Below are 25,289 nucleotides of genomic sequence, written 5' to 3' on the forward strand. Positions count from 1 at the left end.
TATCAGTTAAAGCTTTAGCACAACTGAGGTAGTGATTTCTATATCTTCATGTATCAACAGTGGCGGCAGCACAGTGCAAAGTATGCATAAAATTATGCTGTAATGGATCCGGTCATAACTAGGTGATGTGCCACAAGCCAAAGACAATACTGAAGCCAGCTCATACATGGATGATGATGATGATGATGATGATGATGATGATGATGATGAAGATAATATGGTTTTTAGCACCCATACTAAAATTGTACGAGATGAGTGTGCTGGATTATGATCCCAAAACTGCACAGAGAACACCCTAAACAAACACCCGCCCAACCACAAATATCATCATTAGCTAAAATAAGAGGTAAGATCACCATCTGTGTTTGCCTCTGCCCACTTCTCACAATATACAGTACACTCAGTTAAAATGTGGCATTAGGGATTTGCATGCCACAGGCATCACAGACTGGAGGGTCCACTCACCGGAGTACTAAGCTATGTGTTAGGAGTCAGTGACACTTCAACCCACTGGAGTGACCAATGTGAAGAATGCCATGGCCAGATAGATGGCTTCACCCACCTCAGCTTACTATTTTTCATTGCCAGCCTCCTCCCACCCTCACATGTATCTCCAATGCAACAGTGAAATGACAGCCTGCAAGGGGATGGCACGTTGTGTGACATCATGTTCTCTGCAGGCCTCCTTGGTTGCTTGGTCTACCTGTTTATTTTCCAAAATTTGCACTCAGCAGAATGCTATCTGCTTCCCTCACTGCTGAAGGGAGTACAGATGAATACATATTAGCTGGAGCATTTTCTCTGCTGGGTACATGTGTTGCAATGATGGCAGGGCACTAAGGCAATCTGGGAAGATGAGAAACTATTTGCCCTGAAAATATCTCACTGCTTAAGCACTTTCCAGATCTTGTGGAGCTCTGCAGTAAATGCAGTAGTATATTTTTAGGGAAAGTGAATCCTGAAGACATAGTCGAGAAACACTACTGAATAGCCAGGGGAGTCCCCTCATTTGGAAACCTCAGTATACACAACTTTAAAACTGTGATGACCATCTAAAATGTTAATAAACGGAGACTGAAATGTAAAAGATGGAGTGCAATCTTTCTTATAATTTGTCAAGTCTAAAATATTTCTGCGCCCCTGTAGGAGCCTGCTCCAACCTTGGTACTAAACTTTAAAATCACCCACACCCATCTCTAAAAGGCAATCCTTCACACAAACCCAATAGGGCCTTGTTGCTCATTGTCAATGACGAAAATGCCTTTCAAACGGTGGCCGAGCAATGGTCTGGTACACAGGAATGTTTGGCATGGATGTTGTTTTGTAAGTCTGTTGCACCATAAGAAGTTGTCACCTGATGTGGAGCAGTGGCTCACTAGCCTCCGCACAAAGGCTCAGTACAGGGTGGTTCTAAAGGCCTCAGTGGCCAGACTAATTCCATCATAGGGCACCATGTTCAACATTTTTAAACGAGAGACATCAGTTTCACCTCAGGGCAGCAACTGTACACTTCACACTTCTTACTGAAATTTCCTTAATTGTCTTTCCTAAAACTGTATTGTTAATGGACTGCCTTGGTTTGTTTGGAAACTGCTGTCATGATCTTTTATTGCTCTCTTGAATAGTTCTGTAAAGCCATAAAGGCTATAAGATTCTCTGCAGTTGGTCAGAATTTGAACCTATGCAGAACTGTCCATCAGCCCCTAATGCAACAATGGCATTCTTTATTGCATCAGAGGAAAGAAAATCATCTTACTTTGTATGAAGACCATGGTATGGGTGCTTCAGTGCTGTGTTAGATCATGCTGGTAAAGTCGTAAACCCATTTCTAGACACTTGTACTATGTTTGAAATTAGCACACTCAATGCAAACCATCCAGTTACCCTTTGCCTACTTTCCATCTGGGCAGTTTACTTTCAAACAATGCCCCTACGAGTGCAGTTATTGCACACCCAGTGGTCTGTGCAATGGCTGGACAGCATAGTGAGGCTTCACAAATAGCAGAGAATGAGCCATAGCAGTGCTGAAGTGTGTGCCCTACCACATGTTCCGTAGATATGTGTGGTGATAACAAGAGTCTCTCAAAGGCTTGATCCCTGCAGCAGGTGGTTGTTGATACCACAAGCACAAGTGTGCATTCAAATTACCACATAAGAGGAAATGTTGGGGAAACTGCTCAGTCTTACATGTAAGAACCTCTTCAGCTAAATATTCAAGAGGATGCAGATATAAGGAAGGTATGTGTACCATACAATGCACCTGTACTGATGCAACGACTGTTTGTAGTCTGTTGTTGAGTGAGAGATGGAGAATGATTTTTGACACTGACAAACATTGCCATTTCATCTTTAGCTCCTACACCACACAGGCTGTCCACATCATGTAGGGAATAGCACAGTGGCATCAAAAACTTTAAATTGTTTGACATGCAAAGGATCTTCCCTATGCGAGAAGTTTCCATTCTTCCACATGGGTTCTGAACTCATTCATGGCAGGTAGTTTAACGAGGAGTTTTTTCTCTTTCATCCCAGAAGGGTTGGGAGAATACAAGTGGAGACAGGGTGGGAAGTGACTTGCAAGATTGCATGGTTTTACAGCTTTACAGCTGATCTTTAAGGTATATTTTTCTGTTGGAGACAATGACAAAGACGTATTAGAGTACATCTGCAACTGCTTGTAAATATGCAGGTTTTGGCATTTCCTGAGAGTGACATTGTCTAGGTGACAATGCTGGTCTTTGATGCACGCCATTTCATTTCTGAAGCAAAGGAGTTCATGAATAAAAGGTAGCCAAGTGGCCTTAATATCTTTGTTGCCTCGGAATATGAGATACATCATGCAGTTTTTACATCATGGATCCTTTTTTTCTTCTTCTTCTTCTACAAAGACATCCCCTGTTCCAAACTGGATGCCTTTGGAAAAAATTAGCCACATGGGTGGAACGGTGTATATTTGTTTTGTGGGCAGTTGAACCACATCTGCTGCAAGCTGCCTGGTCAACACACACTGTAGCATTGTAACCAAATGTCGACACTTGAAGCAGCACTCAGGATTACATGAATAAAGCATAACTGCCAGATGGATTAAAGTAGCTCATGTGTACTCAGGTAACTTTGGTACAATGAGTGTCTTTCCAAGCTCACAATTATTTACTGCCCATTTAAGTTGTAGTCCATGTAGTCCCTAGAGCTGACAACTCATTTACTGTCATTCAGCACGGTATGCGGCTCAATGTTTATAACATACTCGCAAAGGAAATTTGAATGTTATTAGCTGGGTTACTTGGGTACATCTTTATGTTTTGGCTAGGATTGAGCCACTACACAGTGGATTCACTTATATACAAAGGAGATAATTTCACAAAGGCATCTCCCACAAATCTGGCCACAAAAGTAGTCTACATCATTTAACACAGGCTTGTAACTGACATTAATTTAGCTACTATTGACAGATTTCTAATGTGGGCTAGTCACACAGAGTCTATTGGTTGTTTGGTTGTTAATACTGCCCAACAGATCACTAGAAAAACTGGGGGTGTTTGTGGTTGATGTAAAATTCACTAATCTCCTAAAAGCAGCTACAAAAATACAAGCCAATCCACATAGAAACACACTTATATGGACATACCTTATACAAGTGGCATCCTGAAAATACCTTAAAGATAGCACACTAATGGCTGTTTCACCTTCATCCATCCCTCTGCAACATAGTACACCTTGAGGGGGAGGTTGAGGGTTTTCAATAGAGGTTTTTACCATACCTGCAATCTGAGGATGGGGATTAAGTCAAGATCCTCATCATGTTCCAGTGCTCCATGGCATGGTGGTCACTGAAACATGTCCAGAACAGAGGATAACTGTTGGTATTCACTAGTCGTCAACTCTGAAACCCCAAGGGTAACAAAAGATGAGATTCCTGAGGTGACAGCCATTTGGCACGACCCATAAAGCATGTGTGTCTTACTGAATGCCATAAGTATGGTGATGGTCATCTTCCTGCCTCCCCACTAAGGGCTAATGCTTTAGTCTAGATGTATGGTCTTACACCTGACTGAACCAACTATAAACTTTAGACCTTTTAAGTTTGTCGTGGAAATTGATGTTGAATACTGCAAATATTCACATGGCTAGCTGCGCCAAGACTGTGTATGGACACTGAGTAATATTGTTCATGTTTGAACTTCTGGCATATGCAAAATCTGCATATGTTTCTGTTGTGAAAGTGAACTAATCTACTGACAAGGTAGCAGAAAAATTTCTAGACAAAAGATCACAAGTCAAATAACAGTGATGCTGATGTCAGGTGTAGTTCTAATGATGAACACTTGGTAACTCCTGGTCAATCAGTTAGTGAAGGTACATTTTATATTTAAGACTACACAGATCTGGATAAAAAAAGGTTTAAAACAATTGTATGAAGTTGAGATTACACATGGAAGCGAGCTAACTACTTATGGGTGTGCTATGGTGCCATCTAGAGAGTAAAGTGAGAACTATGTAGTGAAATATGCATAAGAGGGTGCAGAGTTTTTGCATGGTGAAATTCGGGGTTCTTCCTCTGAAGTTAGAGGTGAGAAGTTCTCTGTACATTCATTGTCATATATAAATGAGTAAATTTGTTGTTTATCATTGTTATGTTAAAGTGCAGGTTTCAAATAATGTGCAGGTTTGCATTTTCACATATGTGATTATATGTTAGAACAAATATTTATTTATGCTGAATTGTTATTTGTTTGAGGTACTCCTTGGGCAGCATGTGGTGGCTGGAGTTCACCAGAAGGCTCCTTTGCATCACAACAAGCATGTGATGGAGCTTCCAAAACAAAATGGACTGCTGAAGGGGCCTCTCAGAGTAGGCAACAGTAAAAATCACAAAGGAAGAATGCATATTCAAAAATGTATACATCAAATCTCATGACAAGCTGTTAGGTTGTTTCAGTGTAATACAGACACCAACATGGAAAGTATGTTTGTAGATGTTCATGCAGTTAATGAACATGGATATATAACCCCATAGAACTTATTTATAAAGTTTCGAAGAATAAGTATAGCCTGAAGATCAAAACTGAATATGTGTATAGACATATTCCTAAGTTGTTATTACAACTACTGAACATCAGCAACTAAACATCAGGAATGCATTTGGTTCACTTCCATGTATGAGAATTACACAAAAATTATGACATATTTAAAATAAAAACCACGTCTCTTAGTGTATTTGACAGGAATCCTGAATATGCGAAGGCATAATCAACAAGTTGACTTTTCAAGGCAACAAAATACGGGGGAGAGGGGGCAGAAGAGGTACTGACATTTGATCTACAAAAGATAGTTTCACTTCCCAAGGTTCCCACAGATACTGTGTATTGCAAATAACTTTCTTGCTTTAATGTGGGGTGTCCATGACTTGGGCATGTCCAAAGGACTTATGTAACTTTGGCATGAGAGAATGCCAGGCCGAGGGCCAAGACTGTGTCTTTCGAAGGTATTAAATACTAATCCTATAGAAGAAACTGTAATGCTTTATTCAGACTCTAGTGGTGACCACAACAGAAGTATCAACTTCTAACCATTCTAAAGTTCAAGATACTACCTATCATATCAAAGAGATTGCTCAAATTTTTTTAAATCTAGGCCAGACTTCTCAGACCAGTTATACTAATTTCAATCAACACTGAGAGCAAGCTTAAATGCAGCCAACATATTTACCATCAACACATGCAGACTTAAAAACCAAAAGTTCCATGTGATGGAAATGCTCTGACAGTTTTAAAAAACAGGAAAAAATTATGGACAAACTGCAGCTTGGATGAACAAAAAATACATCACAATCAGCAAATATAAACTGTATGTAAAGCACCTGAAGTTCACACACAACGATGATGTCAAATGCTATGAACTACATTTCACTAAATGTGTAATGAACTGTCCAGCTAAGTTTAATGTCACTGCCCTGAACTTCAAGTATCCCATTGGAAAACCACTTATGAGTGTAAAGAAGGAAGTCCTACTATCAATCCTGTGTTGCATTCTCCATATCACCATGAATTTTACAAGAATTTACTAAATGCTACTCAGAGTGTTGGAGATTCCAGTGATGAAGCAATGTTAGTAGATAAGTGAGAACCCTCGAAATTCTATCTAAAGACATCATCTCTTAACAGCTTACAACATAGTCCTTAGTTGAAAGAAACATGACTATTGTATGGTTAACATCTGTGATGAGACAGTGTCATTGTTTGTTTTTCACTGTAGTTAGCTCTAATGGCCATAATTTTTTCAGGTCTGTAATGCACATAATTTGTTTGGATAGATAACAGATGACACCGAGTATACATTAAATTGTACTGAATGTCATTTACTATCCTCAGTGTCTTAACTGAGTCTTTCCCCTGTGGCTGAACCTTAGAGTTGAATATATCAAAATATGTAATTTGTAATTTGTCCAGTCTGCCATAGGACCCTCCAAATTATTGTCAAAATTCTCTTTGTCATCAAGTAAGTGAAACTTCCTTTCCACACAAATGAAATATCTACTTTAAGAATAAAACTTTGATAGCAGGAATGTCATTCATAGCCATGAAAGCTTCTGTGTCTACTACAACAGTTAGTTACATACAAATTATGGACAACTAGGTCCTGATTACACATCTGTCACAAGCAAAGATGAAAATTTAGTAGAATGTTCCCACAAAGCTATAAATCATTATAGACAATCATTTCCTTTCAAAAGTTTTCAAGAGTTATTTGATATCTCACTACAATACTACATGAGCATGATTATGCATCTATGTCACACCTTATGTGGGAGATAAAAGGGTCTTTGTTGTTTCAGTGCAGGGCCACCTGCCTCCACCCACTGCTTTGACTTCTGTTTCGTTTTTGGAATAAAATAGGCACAAAAAAGTAGTGTATGGCATCCTTTGAATAAAATCATTGCTGAAAAACTCATTTCTGCATTTACTATTGGCAAACATTCAAAAAGCCTTAAAAAAAATTCCTCATGTACAATGTACTGTACACTCTTTTGATATACTGATGATATCAACTATTTCATAAATCATTTATGGCTGATCATCCAATTCTGCAGCATGCATTTTCCACATGTTTGCAAGTCTGGTTGTAGTTATGGAATGTCCTTCCTGTCAGTGATCTTTAACAGAGAATCACAACATTTGAAATTAGTTGCCCATTTCTTAAATGTTAAAAATCAAGGAGTAGGCTTCTTTTAAGCTTTCACAAACTTTGGGTGAACTTCTGCTGGTGATAAATTGTTCAAAACAGTGAATTTTATGACAGCACAATAGTCCACTTTATACATTTGACTGAAACATAAACAACATAACTAATCTAGAAGTCAGCATGAACGAAAGCATTCTTAGGGTGCTATATGATTTATTTTATTGTTCTTGTACTAGCATAACAAAAAAAAAAGACTTTCATTTATATCAACATGAAGTGGAGAGAGAGGGGACAAAGCTGCTGCTCCTCTCCCTATCCCACACCCGAGAAAAAGTTATCTTCACAAACTAAACTCACATCCTGACCCATCACACTTGCTGCTGGATCAATTCAGAGTCAGTTTGAAGAAATGTTTATTAGTACCAAGTGCATCCAAAACTGTTGGTCATGAAGCCTCAAATCTATTTCACCATGAAACTAATACGAGTTGCCCCCTCTACATCAGATTCTGCGTTGTTGTTGTTGTGGTCTTCAGTCCTGAGACTGGTTTGATGCAGCTCTCCTTGCTAATCTATCCTGTGCAAGCTCTACTACTTAGAAGGATAGTAAAACTTTGAACAGGTATCTATTTTGCAAAAGGTTTATTAAACAGTTGCCACTATTAAAGTACCAACCCTCATAGTTTTTTCAACATGAACGATGCTTGTTTTGTCTCAGCAAAGCAGCTATGTTATATTTTAAACATTTTTGAATGGTGCAAGCTTTGTGGTTTTACTTAGCTGCTTTTTATTACTCAAATTCACTACAATTCATACAAGAACACCAGCATGTGAATATGTGAGAGCTTTAATCATTTTCTCATACACTGCTGTGATAAATGTGTCTCATCTTTACATAAGTAACCCCTTGTAAGTAGTGCAATGATATCTACCGAGTAAGGCTGTGCCATGGTTAAGGCACTGGACTTTCACTCAGGAGGAGGAGGATACTCTGGTCAATGAGATTTATTTTTTTATTTGACTTCACTTAAGGTGAATGCCATATGGTTCTGTCAGAAAAAGACCACAGCTGATTTCTTGCCTGGGTTTACACTTCGTCTCTTATGAGCACATAATATTATTGACAGGATATTAAGTTCTTACTCGTCCACTCTTTATTCCATTTTACAGCTTCAAATCAGTAATAATCACTGAAACTTCTTATAATGTGCAATCCCAAACGTGATTTTGAATTTTGAATCATTTTAATCAGAAATTACTTTTACTCCTGAAGGAAAAGTATGCATGGAGGAATACTTTCTTCCATGCGTGTGATAAAAACTTTGTCAAAAGTCCAGAACTACAGGAGAACAATAAAATGACTACTTGACTTGGTCTCTAAAAATATAACTACCGTACATTGGGCATATTTTGAACAATTTTCAGGTCACATTTTAACTTGATGTGATTATCATGACTGCTTTTTAACTTTTATATTTAGGTTAGTGAATACAGGAGTTTGCATAAAAGGATTACATACTAATTACGGGGGATGCATTTTCTAAAATGCAGAGTACATAATGAAAAAATTGTAGGTGGTTAAAGTTAGCTTGGATTTGGGGATACATTCACTGGCCTATACCTCCGTCATGACTGTCAACTACCATTCCATTTGTGAATTGTGGTCAATATTTCAAAAACATATTAAAACTTCAACTTGCCTTATGAAGCCTCATAAAATAAAATACCTAGTACGGTACATAAATCAAACAGTATGAGGCATCATCAGATTACAAATATAACGAAAGGTACGCAGATAGAGTACCACGCACACAGCTCCAAATTTCATTGAGCATAATAACTTACGTCTCGTCCATCTTAAACCTAAATCTTCATTTCAAAACATCCAGTGCAGTTAGAACTAAGGTTATCCATTCTTCAGTTAGAACTAAGGTTATCCATCCTTCATTTATTGTGTCAATATCTGGCACCTGTGGCCAAATAAACCTCACTTCTTATTTCTGGAGATATTTGACATTACACGTTATACCTGAATCACTGCCTGGACAACAACAGCTCGCAATTTGAGCAATATACAACTGATATTTGTTTTTCTTAGTTCTAGGCTCATTAGCAATTATAAATGAGCCTTCATCTATATACTGATGCTTAATGTTTGTAGTCCTTAGGTCCACACTGTTGTTGGCATCAAAATTGTTCAATAAATTGTGTATATGTAATTCTAGTGGGTAACAATGCCCAGTGGTTAAAGTAATCCCAGAGCAGAGAAATCATGCATGAGACCACAGAAATCTTAATATACTATTAGATATACACATGTGAACAAAAAACTAATCAGTTGGCTGTTTTGAGAACTAATCGAGTAACATACAGATAAAGTAGAAAACACTGATGGTTTTAGAGTAAAATGATATCAGTGGATTTTGCAAAACCTGATAAGCCTCTCCATCATACACCATAAAATGTTATGTGAAAATATACAATATTGCAATAAACATTTCTGTTGACATCAAAAGACAACACAGTCACAAGACCAGGGAAGATATTCAGGTTCTCTTACCAACATTTATTACTTCATGCTAGGTATAGCCTCTTGAAGACTTATGACTTTACCTTCCCTAAAGAGTTTCCTGTGAAACTTTCTTGTATTTATTCACTACAGCCTTACATGGGATCCAAATTTTACTTCTTCCTCTGCAGCCACGATGAAACACTATCCCGATCAACATTCTTGAATTCCGGTATAATGACAACACAGGCTCTCGATCCAATACCATTATGGAGATGGCCATGGTCAGCAATAGGTGGCACTCACAAGACAGTGTGGCCTGCACCAAGGAGGCACTAACATGTACAGTGATGCCCTACAATGAACGAAAACAGCATGTAGTTGCTGCAGTTACCAGCTTGGGCAGGACATTTATATAGTGTCTCCAAAAGTGTTGTTTTACCTGTGAAAACATGGCCTGCAAAGTCATGCACCGACTGTTTGGTGTGCAATGTCATAATTCATTGTGTTCCTTATCAGACTGAAGCACTGCAAGCCTTGAAATTAGAAAACCCCATGTTGGAAGAGGTCCTTGCAATCGTTAAAGCTAACAAAATCTCAAAACGAGCACACACTTCAGTTTAAGAACATGTGGTGTTTACCATGTCTAAACCTTCCCATTCCTGTGAATCGTATTGAGATCGGGAGTCATCAGATAGGTCTTCCAACAGGGATTTGGGGACATCCAAGTTCTCACGTGAAGAGAATTCAGAGTGTTCTTCAATGGATAGTGATACTGCACACAATTGTTAATAGTAACACCTATGCCCACAGAACATGTCGTGAGTTGCGTGCTTCAGTTCCTCCAAAATAACCTACAAAGGTTTTTCTGGGTTGCTGTTTTATCATTATGCATTATTGTTCCAATGTTCTTTCTGGGATGAGGAATGTAATCAATGTAGCAAAACTGGACACATAGCTGTGTTCGTAACAGCACACCTTGGAAGCTGATCCAGCACTGGTCACTGATGCTATAGCCAAATCACACTCAGCATAATGAGCTACAAACACCACAGTATAAACATGTCAACAAGTTGTTCACACAGCTTGACCCATTCACAGAGAAACTTAAACAGACCCTCCTCCAGTTTAACTTAACAAGACCCCCATTCAGTTTCAGCCTGATGTGTGTGCCACTGTCTCTTTACTCAATGAGCTTACATACAAAAAACTGGGCGAGACACCCACCAAATCTACTCTACAGTGATTCTACTGTTACAGCGAGCAAAATGTTCTGCTTTGGGGTGTGTGAATGAAATGCAATGCACAAAAAAATCTCCCACCATCTCTCTTTCCTGAATGTTGTTTCTGCCTGAGTAAAATAATTTTCAGTTAAGATGCCTAAACCTTCAATTTTCAGATTGATGGCAAACCTGTAACGCAGAGTAGTCATTTCTTCTGAATACCATTTTTGAATTATTGAGCTCATCTTCAAAGAACTGTGTGGTTCACAGATTCTTTTAGCCTGGTCCACCAATGTTTTGATCACTCCTCTATTCTGCTTGGGTTGATCAGAATTTCTGCAAAGATTCTATCTGTGTGGGTGCACTTTCTGTAGATGTTATGTCCCAAAGTTCTGTCATGTATCCGAAGTACCTCTAAGTCTAAAAATGAAATTCGACCTCCTTTCTCTTTTTCCATAGTGAACTTTATATTAGAATTAACATTATTCAGAAGATTTGGGAATTCAGTGTGTTCTTTTTCCCCATGACGCCATGTAACAAAAGTGTCATCCACATACTGAAGGCAATAATATGAGGTTTCTTCTTTGCCATCTGAAGAGCTGCTTCTTCAAGTTTTCATCACATAAAAATTCACTACATCTGTGATGAGCAGGTTCCCCATTGCCCCACAATCAGTTTAGGGCATAAAGCCTAAAGAAAGACTAGTTGCAAGGATAGACATTTTCACAGAAATGCCATTCATGATCCCATGCAGAGAACAGGAGTGATTGGTGGACTGAACTAAGAGAATAAGAGAATCACAGTACTTGTCACATGAGCTCAATCACCTAAGAAAACATTCAGAAGCAATGGCTACTCTGACAAACAAATAACAACTACATACTAAAGCTGTAAAGCCTCTAAGGAAAAAACAAACAACTAAAAGGCAAGTTCTCCTTTCATTTATATATAAAAACACAGATAACATCAGCAGAGTACTCAGAAAACATACAGTGTTTAAACCAATAAGAAAGGTGCACAAATATTTGAATACTGAAAGGACCTTAGCACACCGCATCCCACAGCAGGAGTAAATAAAATGCCTTGCACTTGTGGCCAAGTGTGCACAGGAACCGCAAAAAGAAGTATTAAAATCTGCCTTAATGAATACAAGAGCAACTGTTACCTGGGCAAGATGAATAAATCAGCAGTAGCAGATCACACATCTGGACTGGGAAATCACCACATTCGTTTCTCTGGCACCACTGTTTTAGGAAGATCTAACAATTACTAAGCTAGCATGTATGGAGAGGCCACAGAAATACAGAAGCACAAACACAATTTCAACAGAACACAAGAAGGATTGAAATTACACAAGATGAGCACCTGAGTGTTAAATACAGCAAACAGAGACAGCTCTTCCACATTACGAGCTCTGTAACATACATTGATGTGACTTCACGATCTTACGCAGGAGGCTGATGGCGTCACGAACTGGCCATCGTGGATACATGTAAACTGTTTGACTTTCTGAGCTTGTTTGTGTCTGCAATAGCTTTCTGAGTCATTAAAACCTTTGATGATGTCTCCAGCATTGGTAAACGAAATGTGAAGCAGAGAATTCTGCTTTGGATGACAGCCTAATACACATAAAACAAAAATCAGCAATATCACAAATAATGGCTTTGAAAGCCAGCATTCTATGGTCACCTGTTTGTTCTCACATGAGTAATTTGTAAACAATCACCTCTGTAGATTGACTGCATTTCCTCACATTCTACAAATAAAGTGAAGTCTGCCACCTGATTTACACATCACTCAGCCTATGCGACTGCTTCATTTCATGTCCCTACAAAGTTTTACATTCAGGGATTTATATGAGATTACCAATTCCAACTGTGACTCATTGCCACTGTAGTGATAAAATAAGCTAGTTTTTTTGTTGGTTTGTTTTGTTTTGTGAAGTACACAGTTCTAAGTATTTGAAACAAGCTGTCAATCTGTGCACCAATTTGAAATTTCATCAAGACCTGACTGAATATCTCTTCACTTTCTTGTACTTAATTGTAGACAACGGCATCATCTGTGAAAAGTCTGAAGTTCCTATTAATATTGTCTGTAAGGTCATTAATACTGTGTATGAGACAGGCGAAACACCCTCAGACTTCAAGAAGAATATAATAATCCCAATCTCAAAGCAAGCAGGTGTTGACAGATGTGAAAATCACTGAACTATCAGTTTAATAAGCCACAACTGCAAAATACCAACACGAATTCTTTACAGACAAATGTAAAAACTGATAGAAGCCGACCTCGGGGAAGATCAGTTTGGATTCCATAGAAATGTTGGAACACATGAGGCAATACTGACCCTACGACTTATCTTAGAAAATAGATTAAGGAAAGGTAAACCTACGTTTCTAGCATTTGTTGACTTAGAGGAAGCTTTTGATAATGCTGACTGCAATACTCTCAATTCTGAAGGTGGCAGGGGTAAAATACAGGGAACAAAAGGCTATTTACAATTTGTACAGAAACCAGATGGCAGTTATAAGAGTCGAGGGACATCAAAGGCAAGCAGTGGTTGGGAAGGGAGTGAGACAGGGTTGTAGCCTATCCCCGATGTTATTCAATCTGTATATTGAGCAAGTAGTGAAGGAAACAAAAGGAAAATTCGGAGTAGGTATTAAAATCCATGGAGAAGAAATAAAAACTTTGAGGTTCACCGATGACATTGTAATTCTGTCAGACACAGCAAAGGACCTGGAAGAGCAGCTGAACAGAATGGACAGGGTCTTGAAAGGAGGATATAAGATGAACATCAACAAATGCAAAACGAGGATAATGGAATGTAGTCGAATTAAATCGGATGATGCTGAGGGAATTAGATTAGGAAATGAGACGCTTAAGGTAGTAAACGAGTTTTGCTATTTGGGGAGCAAAACAACTGATGATGGTCGAAGTAGAGAGGATATAAAATGTAGACTGGCAATGGCAAGGAAAGCATTTCTGAAGAAGAAAAATTTGTTAACATTGAGTAAAGATTTAAGTGTCATGAAGTTGTTTCTGAAAGTATTTGTATGGAGTGTAGCCATGTATGGAAGTGAAACATGGACAATAAATAGTTTGGAAGAAGAAAATAGAAGCTTTCGAAATGTGGTGTTACAGAAGAATGCTGAAGATTATATGGGTGGATCACATAACTAATGAGGAGGTATTGAATAGAATTGGAGAGAAGAGGAGTTTGTGACATAACTTGACTAGAAGAAGGGATTGGCTGGTAGGGCATATTCTGAGACATCAAGGGGTAACCAATTTAGTATTGGAAGTAAGCGTGGAGGGTAAAAATCGAAGAGGGAGACCAAGAGATGAATACACTAAACAGATTCAGAAGGATGTAGGTTGCAGTAGGTACTGGGAGATGAAGAAGCTTGCACAGGATAGAGTAGCATGGAGAGCTGCATCAAACCAGTCTCTGGACTGAAGACCACAACAACAACAACAACAATGTCATTAATATACAACATGAACAGTAAGGGTCCCAACACATCTTCCTGGGGTACACCCGAAGTTACACATACATCTGTCGATGACTCTCCATCCAAGACAATTTTCTGTGTCCTCACTACCAAAAAACCGTCAATCCAGCCACAACTTTCATGCGAACCCCACATTATCATACTTATGATAAGAAGCTAGGTGTGACATCGAGTTAAATGCTTTTCGGAAATTGAGAAATAGTGTGTCTACCTAACTGCCTTGATCCATAACTTTCAGTAAGTCTCATGTGAGAAATGTACATTTAGGCTTACTTGATCGATGTTTTTGAAATCTGTGCTACCTTTCTTATAGATGGGTGTGACCTGTGCCATCCTTCTTGTAGATGGATGTGGCCTGTTCTTTTCCCCCCAACTACTAGGCACTGGTTTTTGTTTGAAAGATCTGCAATAGTGTGTGTTTAATAGAAAAAGAGTGTGGTTAACAGAGGGGCTAACTCAGCTGCAAATTGCGTATATAATCTGATAAGGATTCCGTCGGGCCATGGAGCTTTGTTCAGTTTTAATGATTTTAGTTGTTTCTCAATGCCACTGCCACTGATGTCTCTTTCACTCATACTTCCAGTGGTATGAGACTAAATTGTGGCAATACTCATGGGTTTTCCTTTGTAAAGGAACTTTGTTGTCTCAGTTGATTAATTACACAAAAGGTTCTTTAAAAGAAACAGAAATACATTCAGACATGTAACTCTGACCATTTATTAGCTTCAGTGTCAGTAAACTGATGCCAAATGAAGATCATGCTCAATGTTCAAAATATAAACTTCTGTTCTAGAAGAATCACACACCTAGTCACTTTTAGATCATACTGATCACTTATTTCACTTACTTTTACCACTATTTCTTACTTTAATTCATCATACTTTTTTATCCCCTTGTGCAAATGTCTTGTTACCTTGGCAGCCGACACTCAGTCCACTGACCACAACAGGCCTGTTGATACACCTACCATTTCCTACAACTGAAAACCAGAATGGTGAATGTGGTTTGAACTTACTGAATACAAAAAAAAGTGGCAAGCTACAAACTAAAATACATAACAGTGCCCAGATATTATATACACACCTCCTATACTGTCAAAATAAGCAGATGGTGCTTAAAGAGATTTTCAACAGTATCCTACTGGTGGCTATGATAGATTTATTATTTTGAATAAGCATTTTTAAGTTCCTAAGCAGTTACAATAATAATTTTTGATGTCGCAGCAGACTGGCAGTGATCACATTTCATAGTAGAACAGAAACAGCCCAGATCGCTACAATTATTTACTTATTATTTCTAGTAACTGGTTTCAGTCTAAGCAACCGTCTTCACACCATGAGCTCCTTGATGACGTGTGGAGCCGGTTGTCACAGCTGCTGTGCATACCGAAAAGTACTAATTGACAACTGCAGATGTCTGGACTGACTGTTTCTTTTGTACAGTTAAATAAGGCAGTAAAATGAGTGGTGCAATCCCATTCATGAAGGGTTTATTAAGAAGGAGAAGAAGAAATATTCAAACTCATAACAAACATGTTCACTTTACAGGTGGAAAGAACAAACTCCCACAATCGAGAACCAATTTGCACCGACAACTCGCCAACACATAAGTCACAAATCTTTCCATAGTGCACTGTAGATGAAACTAGATAAAAAAAATAGGTTCTTTCATTTTAAGACAAACACCATTGAAAATTGCAGAATGTTTAATTTTGTAATCTACTAAGAGTAAGGATATGTATTTCTGTCATTAAATTACAAAGCCTTTGGAGGCTCTACACGAGTTTCTCTGTAATTTTCACTTAAGTAAGTGGAAGTAACATAAATGTATAAATACTACAAGTTTGTGGACAGACAGTAGAGATGTACATCGTATTTGGCTCTTGGTCTCCCTTTACGATTTTTACCCTCCACGCTGCCCTCCAATACTAAATTGGTGATCCCTTGATGCCTCAGAACATGTCCTACCAACCGATCCCGCCTTCTGGTCAAGTTGTGCCACAAACTTCTCTTCTCCCCAATCCTATTCAATACTTCCTCATTAGTTATGTGATCTACCCATCTAATCTTCAGCATTCTTCTGTAGCACCACATTTCGAATGCTTCTATTCTCTTCTTGTCCAAACTATTTATCGTCCATGTTTCACTTCCATACATGGCTACACTCCATACAAATGCTTTCAGAAATGACTTCCTGACACTTAAATCTATACTCGATGTTAACAAATTTTTCTTCTTCAGAAAAGCTTTCCTTGCCATTGCCAGTCTACATTTTATATCCTCTCTACTTCGACCATCATCAGTTATTTTGCTCCCCAAATAGCAAAACTCCTTTACTACTTTAAATGTCTCATTTCCTAACCTAATTCCCTCAGCATCACCCAACTTAATTTGACTACATTCCATTATCTTCGTTTTGCTTTTGTTGATGTTCATCTTATATCCTCCTTTCAAGACACTGTCCATTCCATTCAAATGCTCTTCCAAGTCCTTTGCTGTCTCTGACAGAATTACAATGTCATCAGCGAACCTCAAAGTTTTTATTTCTTCTCCATGGATTTTAGTACCTACTCCAAATTTTTCTTTTGTTTCCTTTACGGCTTGCTCAATATACAGATTGAATAACATCGGGGAGAGGCTACAACCCTGTCTCACTCCCTTCCCAACCACTGCTTCCCTTTCATGTCCCTCGACTCTTATAACTGCCATCTGGTTTCTGTACAAATTGTAAGTAGCCTTTCGCTCCCTGTATTTTACCACTGCCACCTTTAGAATTTGAAAGAGAGTATTCCAGTCAACATTGTCAAAAGCTTTCTCTAAGTCTACAAATGCTAGAAACGTAGGTTTGCCTTTCCTTAATCTTTCTTCTAAGATAAGTCGTAAGGTCAGTATTGCCTCACGTGTTCCAGTGTTTCTACGGAATCCAAACTGATCTTCCCCGAGGTTGGCTTATACTAGTTTTTCCATTCGTCTGTAAAGAATTCGTGTTAGTATTTTGCAGCTGTGACTTATTAAACTGATAGTTCGGTAATTTTCACATCTGTCACAACCTGCTTTCTTTGGGATTTGAATTATTATATTCTTCTTGAAGTCTGAGGGTATTTCACCTGTTTCATACATCTTGCTCACCAGATGGTAGAGTTTTGTCAGGACTGGCTCTCCCAAGGTCGTCAGTAGTTCCAATGGAATGTTGTCTACTCCGGGGGCCTTGTTTCGACTCAGGTCTTTCAGTGCTCTGTCAAACTCTTCACCCAGTATAATATTTCCCATTTCATTACCATCTACTTCTTCTTCCATTTCTATAACATTGCCCTCAAGTACATCTCCCTTGTATAGACCCTCTATACACTCCTTCCACCTTTCTGCTTTCCCTTCTTTGCTTAGAACTGGGTTTCCATCTGAGCCCTTGATATTCATACAAGTTGTTCTCTTATCTCCAAAGGTCTCTTTAATTTTCCTGTAGGCAGTATCTATCTTACCCCTAGTGAGATAAGCCTCTACATCCTTACATTTGTCCTCTAGCCATCCCTGCTTAGCTATTTTGCACTTCCTTTCGATCTCATTTTTGAGACGTTTGTATTTCTTTTTGCCTGCTTCATTTACTGCATTTTTATATTTTCTCCTTTCATCAATTAAATTCAATATTTCTTCTGTTACCCAAGGATTTCTACTAGCCCTCGTCTTTTTACCTACATGATTCTCTGCTGCCTTCACTACTTCATCCCTCAAAGCTACCCATTCTTCTTCTACTGTATTTATTTCCCCCATTCCTGTCAATTGCTCCCTTATGCTCTCCCTGAAACTCTGTACAACCTCTGGTTCTTTCAGTTTTTCCAGGTCCCATCTCCTTAAATTCCCACCTTTTTGCAGTTTCTTCAGTTTTAATCTACAGGTCATAACCAATAGATTGTGGTCCGAGTCCACATCTGCCCCTGGAAATGTCTTACAATTTAAAACCTGGTTCCTAAATCTCTGTCTTACCATTATATAATCTATCTGATACCTTTTAGTATCTCCAGGGTTCTTCCATGTATACAACCTTCTTTCATGATTCTTAAACCAAGTGTTAGCTATGATTATGTTGTGCTCTGTGCAAAATTCTACCAGGCGGCTTCCTCTTTCACTTCTTAGCCCCAATCCATATTCACCGACTATGTTTCCTTCTCTCCCTTTTCCTACACTCGAATTCCAGTCACCCATGACTATTAAATTTTCGTCTCCCTTCACTATCTGAATAATTTCTTTTATTTCATCATACATTTCTTCAATTTCTTCGTCATCTGCAGAGCTAGTTGGCATATAAACTTGTACTACTGTAGTAGGTGTGGGCTTCGTATCTATCTTGGCCACAATAATGCGTTCACTGTGCTGTTTGTAGTAGCTTACCCGCATTCCTATTTTCCTATTCATTATTAAACCTACTCCTGCATTACCCCTATTTGATTTTGTGTTTATAACCCTGTAGTCACCTGACCAGAAGTCTTGTTCCTCCTGCCACCGAACTTCACTAATTCCCACTATATCTAACTTCAACCTATCCATTTCCCTTTTTAAATTTTCTAATCTACCTGCCCGATTAAGGGATCTGACATTCCACGCTCCGATCCGTAGAACACCAGTTTTCTTTCTCCTGCTAACGACATCCTCTTGAGTAGTCCCCGCCCGGAGATCCGAATGGGGGACTATTTTAACTCCGGAATATTTTAGTCTTGAGGACGCCATCATCTTTTAACCATACAGTAAAGCTGCATGCCCTCGGGAAAAATTACGGCTTTAGTTTCCCCTTGCTTTCAGCCGTTCGCAGTACCAGCACAGCAAGGCCGTTTTGGTTAATGTTACAAGGCCAGATCAGTCAATCATCCAGACTGTTGCCCCTGCAACTACTGAAAAGGCTGCTGCCCCTCTTCAGGAACCACATGTTTGTCTGGCCTCTCAACAGATACCCCTCCGTTGTGGTTGCACCTACGGTACGGCAATCTGTATCGCTGAGGCACGCAAGCCTCCCCACCAACGGCAAGGTCCATGGTTCATGGGAGGGGGGGGGGGGGGGGGGGGGGGGAGGGTGTACAATGTGACAATGTGACTCTTATTAAAAAAACAAAGATGATGTGACTTACCAAATAAAAGTGCTGGCAGGTCGACAGACACACAAACAAACACAAACATACACACAAAATTCAAGCTTTCGCAACAAACTGTTGCCTCATCAGGAGATGGTCTTTAAATATGCCTGCTTGTGTCTGTATATGTGCGGATGGATATGTGTGTGTGTGTGTGTGCGAGTGTATACCTGTCTTTTTTCCCCCCTAAGGTAAGTCTTTCCGCTCCCGGGATTGGAATGACTCCTTACCCTCTCCCTTAAAACCCACATCCTTTCGTCTTTCCCTCTTTCCTGATGAGGCAACATATATATATGAGAGAGAGAGAGAGAGAGAGAGAGAGAGAGAGAGAGAGAGAGAGAGAGAGAGAGAGAGAAGGGGGAGGGAGAGTGCAAACCTGTGTATACCATCTGAAATAAAAATTTCAGATCATAAAATTAAATGTAACTGTGTAACAGTCAGAAGAGAAACTGACAAGACAGTTAAGAAATATATAGGCAATTTATTAAGTCACATAAGCAACACATCTCTATCACAAGGAATATATCCATACAGACTGCTATATGCCACTTCTTTACAGGAAAGGTAGTATGGTAGATGTTATGTGTTGCAGCATCCTTCCTTCTCACAGTACTAGAGAAGATTGTGTATGCAACAACAACAACAACATACCTATTCAAAAATAAAATACTTCAAATAAATCTCCATTTGGATTTCAAAAGGGTCTCTTGACGAACCCTGCCAGTTATAATTTGTGAACCATATTATACACATTTTAATAAGACAACACTACCAACCAGTATTTTCTGGGGCTTGTCAAAGCATTTTATGGTGCAGTTCACTGTTTTCTTAAACAGAGAAGCTCAAATACTACTGTCAGATCTAGCTAGTACCAGTAACTGGTTTATGTTATCTACAACCTACAATAATGTACAGTATCACATTTAAAAAAAACCACACAGCGTAAAAAATAAAACAGGATTGTCAGAATGGGAAATAATCATAATAGGTGCACCATCAGGATGTTAAAATATAATTAATTATAATTATCTTTGATGATTTGTCATCTTATTTCCAAGAAGTAGAAATAGTCTTCTTTGCTGACAATGCAACTAGGCCTATTATAACCACACCTCATGGAGAAACTTCAACAAATGAAAATGTAAACAATATTTTACTGAATATTATTGCCTGATACTCTGCTAATGGACTGACCCTGAACTTAAACAAAATGCAATAATGCAACTCCATATCATATATGGCTGACCCACAACACTGGAAATAATGCAAGAGGAAAAATCAATGAATACAACAAAATATTATAAATTATTATGCGTTTATGCAGAAAAGAAACTGAATTGGAAGTCACAAATTACTGTTCTTCTTAAATGTCTAAGTTCTGCAACTTTTGTGCTACTAATGACACCAGATTTTGGAGACGAAAATTTCAAAAAGTTGGCTTACTTTTTCCTATTTTCTTACACTAAAGACTTATGACATTATATTCTGGGATAACTTGTCACTTAAAAAGAAAGTGTTTGTTGCAGAGACATATATAATAAAGATAATATGTGGTATCCATTATAGAATTTAATGCAGACAGAGTAGTTGGGCATACTGACGTTATCATGACTTAATGTGGCACAGAAAGTAGCTATAAAAATCTTGGGTCAGCTGAAATCTTCAGCAGTGAACATCACATCATTATGTTGTGTCATGTAACACCATATATGGGCAGTGTGTTTCAAAGGTGGTGCGTGAGAAGGTACCTAGCAGAAGGTGGCACACACTAGTGTTAAATTTTGATGACTGGAAAGTTGTTGGCTGTGTTATTATTAGGTAAAAGTTGTTCCTCAAGTTGAGATGTCACAGATCTTACTATCAAATATAATAGCTACATGTTGACAAAGTTGATATGCTAGTGCCATGACTTTTCTACATGTGTTTAGGCTGGTTATGGTCATCACTATAGAAATCATAAGAAAACAGTGAAGGATGCCCCTTCCTGAACCAGTGATGGATTTATGTGGTACTGCTGGGAGGCCAACTTGTGGAGATCTATTCAGCATGGGACACAGTTTGTGTCTGATTATATGCAGTATCGTTTATTTGACATATTATATTTGCTATCATATATCTGTGTGGGTCTGAGCTCAAGAGATAGACAAAAAATCTAAACTCCGCCCAAACAGGTCATGAAGCCCCAACGGTATCGACTGGCCACCATGTCATCCTCAGCCCACAGGTGTCACTGGATGCGAATATGGAGAGGCATGTGGTCAGCAATGAATATTCTATTACAGAATTGTTTCCTTCTGTTTTCCAAACTTATCAAGTGTAGGGGCCAGCACGTGCACTTGTATCAGGACAACAAACTGAGTGACAGATGCAGAAAGGGGCAAAGTTGCTTTTCACTGTTACTTGCAAGCCCAATATGGCTACAGTAACAACAGCTGCCCAGTTCAATTCCAAATTTCTTCATACTTTTCCTATCAACTTCAAAACTGAGTTTGGCTTTTCTGCTCACAATTGATATTAGCTGCTAGAATTTAGGCGCTCAGTCCTTTTAACCGTACTCTCCTTCAGTTTTTTTTTCAGTTGTTGAATTGTGAACTGAATTTTATGACAATGATGATGTGTGAGATATGAGAGATGTTGAACATGTTTGAATATAAGTTGGAGGAGGACACTGTTGCTGATACATGCCAGGGCATATAACATTCATCTTGGTAGTTCAATCAGGTCCAGAACAGCAGCCAAATATGGAACACAATTGGAGACTGCCTACCATTTATCATGATAATATAGGAAGAGACCACTTGTGAAGATACTAGTCAACACTTGCTTTATGGTGAATTATCATCTCCTTTGATCCAAAAGCAATTATATTGTTTTATATTCTGGCAAAACTTTCCCTCAACTCTTATTAGCACTTTTCACTTCTTTCTCAAAGACAATTCTTTGACACAAAATATATTTAATCAAATTCTCACAAAGAAACATAGCACAGTGATTAGACTGAGTAACTTGAAACCCGTCTCATATGCCCACGATATAGCTTGCACGTAACATACAATAACTTGTACTGATGCATGTTCTTTGGTAGTGTACTTCATGAAAGATACGAACCTACGAGGCAGGTGTCCTCAGAATTACATATTTTGATGTAAGATCAATTTGAGTTGAATGCTTGTCAACTGATTAAATTGCTTGTCTACGAAATTTTAAATGGTCTATTGGTATTGTCTTCTGTTACTGTCCCAGGAAAATTGATGGTTACTCCCACACAAGACTAGAATCTGAGTCACCCAATTCATTCCCAATAAACTAGACAGCCAGGAGTAGTAAGGATAATTAGCAGGTATGCTAAACAAATTTTGTTGCGAAATTATTCAAGATATGAGGATGTTTAGTATTGAAGTGCCCTAACCCACCATTTGTGACTGGATGGCAACTACAATTTCGCTATATGTCAAGGAAAGAAAAATATTAGCATAATTATTCTAAGCAATTTGAATGCTCAAATGCCAATAACTAAAAATGGAAGTAAAAACTGACAAATGAAACTTTCTGTAATAGCTCAATGTAATAAATTTCAGAAAAAGAAATACTGAGGTGATCAGAAGCATTTCTATGGTTGCTGAAAAAACACCGATAACAAAATAACTGACTGAGTACACGACTGCATATTTTCTTAAGCAATTTTCAGTGAAATGCCAGGATAGTTCCTTCTGCAAGGCCATGGCCAACAACTTGTCCTGTTCCCGTAGAAACATACTTGTGTATTCTATGTGTATAAATATCTTAGCTATTTATTCTCACTGTTTTATAATAACAAATTCTTTATCACTATGAGATGACACCATCATGACTGAATAAATAAATAAATAATAAAAAATGACAGTGCTAATGATTTCCTTGAGATGCATCAGGAGGTACAATCTGCTACTTGTAAATGTAACAACTGGAGTATCTACAAGAAAAGGTAAACTTGTCCTGTCCTCCCAAAATCATTATATGTTCTATGCCACCCCTACGTATTTGCGCTACTTAATCCCACTGTATTACGATGACAAATCCTACATCATTATCAGATGATCCCTGGATGAAGAAACAAACTAGGCCTAATAAGAGTATTAGTAGTGATTACAAAATTTTGCTTCAATGACAGTAATAAATTTCTGCATCTGTCATTCTGAAATCATTATTCGCCAGCATATCTTATCTTTTTCCCCACACCAGGACTACAAGCATATAAACACGTTTTCAAAACAAAACAATATCACTGTTAGGTGGTACTTACATATTGCCAGTCTCACAGAACTATGGCACTCCTAACAGCCCACAAAATATATAGCCTAATCGGCACGAAGTGGGGCACGTACTACTCAGACACATTATGCACTTTTCGATTGTTAATGGCTGTACAGAAATTCTGACATTTCTTGGTGTGTTATTACCTGCTTCATCTGCGATCATACAGTCTAAGAGCAACATAAACATTTGTGATTTCTGTGCAGACAAAAACAGATTAATCGGCTAATGTACCCACCGTAATTCTGGGCCGTTATACGGCGCAGAATCGCTCCAGAAATCTGGTGGACTGGGTATGACACACAGCCTCTTGATATTTTTGTCACAAACATCACTTGTCCACGGCACTTCGACGAAGTAATGACACGACCGATCTGTCAGATCAGAGTCACCTGTCTCTGAATCATAAGGAGGTGCCAGGATATCCAAAAATGCTGCTGGGCCATCTACACTTCTTATTTCATGCAGGTTTCGTTCTGTAGGCGTTAGAGTGCATGAATTATCACTCTGATTCACTGTCACTTCTGGGAGTTTTTCTGCATACACACACTTGGCTTCAGAACCACATCTAGGACTTATGCGATCACTTGGTACAACACTATAGCTCTGGATGGTAACAGTTCCTGAAATCACTTTCAAAATACCGTACATCTGAGGGTGGTCATGCAAGGGTAATTTGACGCCAGCTTTTAAAATAAATATTCCAATAGTAACATTATCATCCTCATATATTTCGATGTAAGTCACAGGTGGCTTTCTTCTGCTCAGAGGACCTAAGGGATGCCTTTCCAGCAACTTCAGGTCAAGTTTAACGTCCGCAGCAGTTACAGCATCAGCTAATGATTTCAGTACCAAAAAGCTCTCTTCGAATGACTGCTGTGAAAGTACATTTCGCTTTGAAAATGTACGTAATGCCTGTTTCCATAACCTCTCCATAAGTGTCACCATTTTTTGGCCTTTTTTTTTTTTTCGGGAGTCTGCGCAGTTGAAAGATTAACTTACTACCAAAGATCTTTTGGTAGAATGCGCTAGCAACCCAAGCGGCAATATTTCAACACACCAAGACAGTAAGTACATTTAATAAATTAAAATGTATGTTAAGCTTCCTTTGTTGAGCCACAATACGCGTAAGAATTACTGTTTATGTAATAACATGATAACGTGTCTCAAAATAATCAACCAAGTTAAACGATTAGCTCCGCTTATCATAGATGAAAATACGCATGTAGGATAAGATAACCTACAGCAAAGGGTATACATACAGAGTGTTGTAGTGCTCCGGTATTTTTAAAAATACAATATTATTGACTCTTTACTGGAAACAATACAGCCACTACACTACACGGAGGTTACTGAAGACAGTTAAATCTTCAATATACTGCTATTATACGCATACATAAATTTAAAAATTAGGCCAATTCCAACTGGCTGGAATATTAGATGCGT

General features: G+C 38.5%; 1 protein-coding gene across 1 annotated transcript in view; it reads right to left on the reverse strand.

Annotated features, from left to right (window-relative positions):
* The window catches only part of LOC126475145 (2-aminoethanethiol dioxygenase), a 44,851-nt gene extending 19,897 nt beyond the window's left edge, over positions 1 to 24,954 (reverse strand). Inside the window, exon 1 of the mRNA XM_050102758.1 lies at positions 24,082 to 24,954. Coding sequence (XP_049958715.1) covers positions 24,082 to 24,791 — 710 coding nt within the window. The 5' untranslated portion in view covers positions 24,792 to 24,954. The remainder of the gene's footprint in view (positions 1 to 24,081) is intronic.
* Positions 24,955 to 25,289: the final 335 nt, after the last annotated feature.

Source organism: Schistocerca serialis, chromosome 4, assembly GCF_023864345.2.
Source record: "Schistocerca serialis cubense isolate TAMUIC-IGC-003099 chromosome 4, iqSchSeri2.2, whole genome shotgun sequence".
Taxonomy (NCBI): domain Eukaryota; kingdom Metazoa; phylum Arthropoda; class Insecta; order Orthoptera; family Acrididae; genus Schistocerca; species Schistocerca serialis.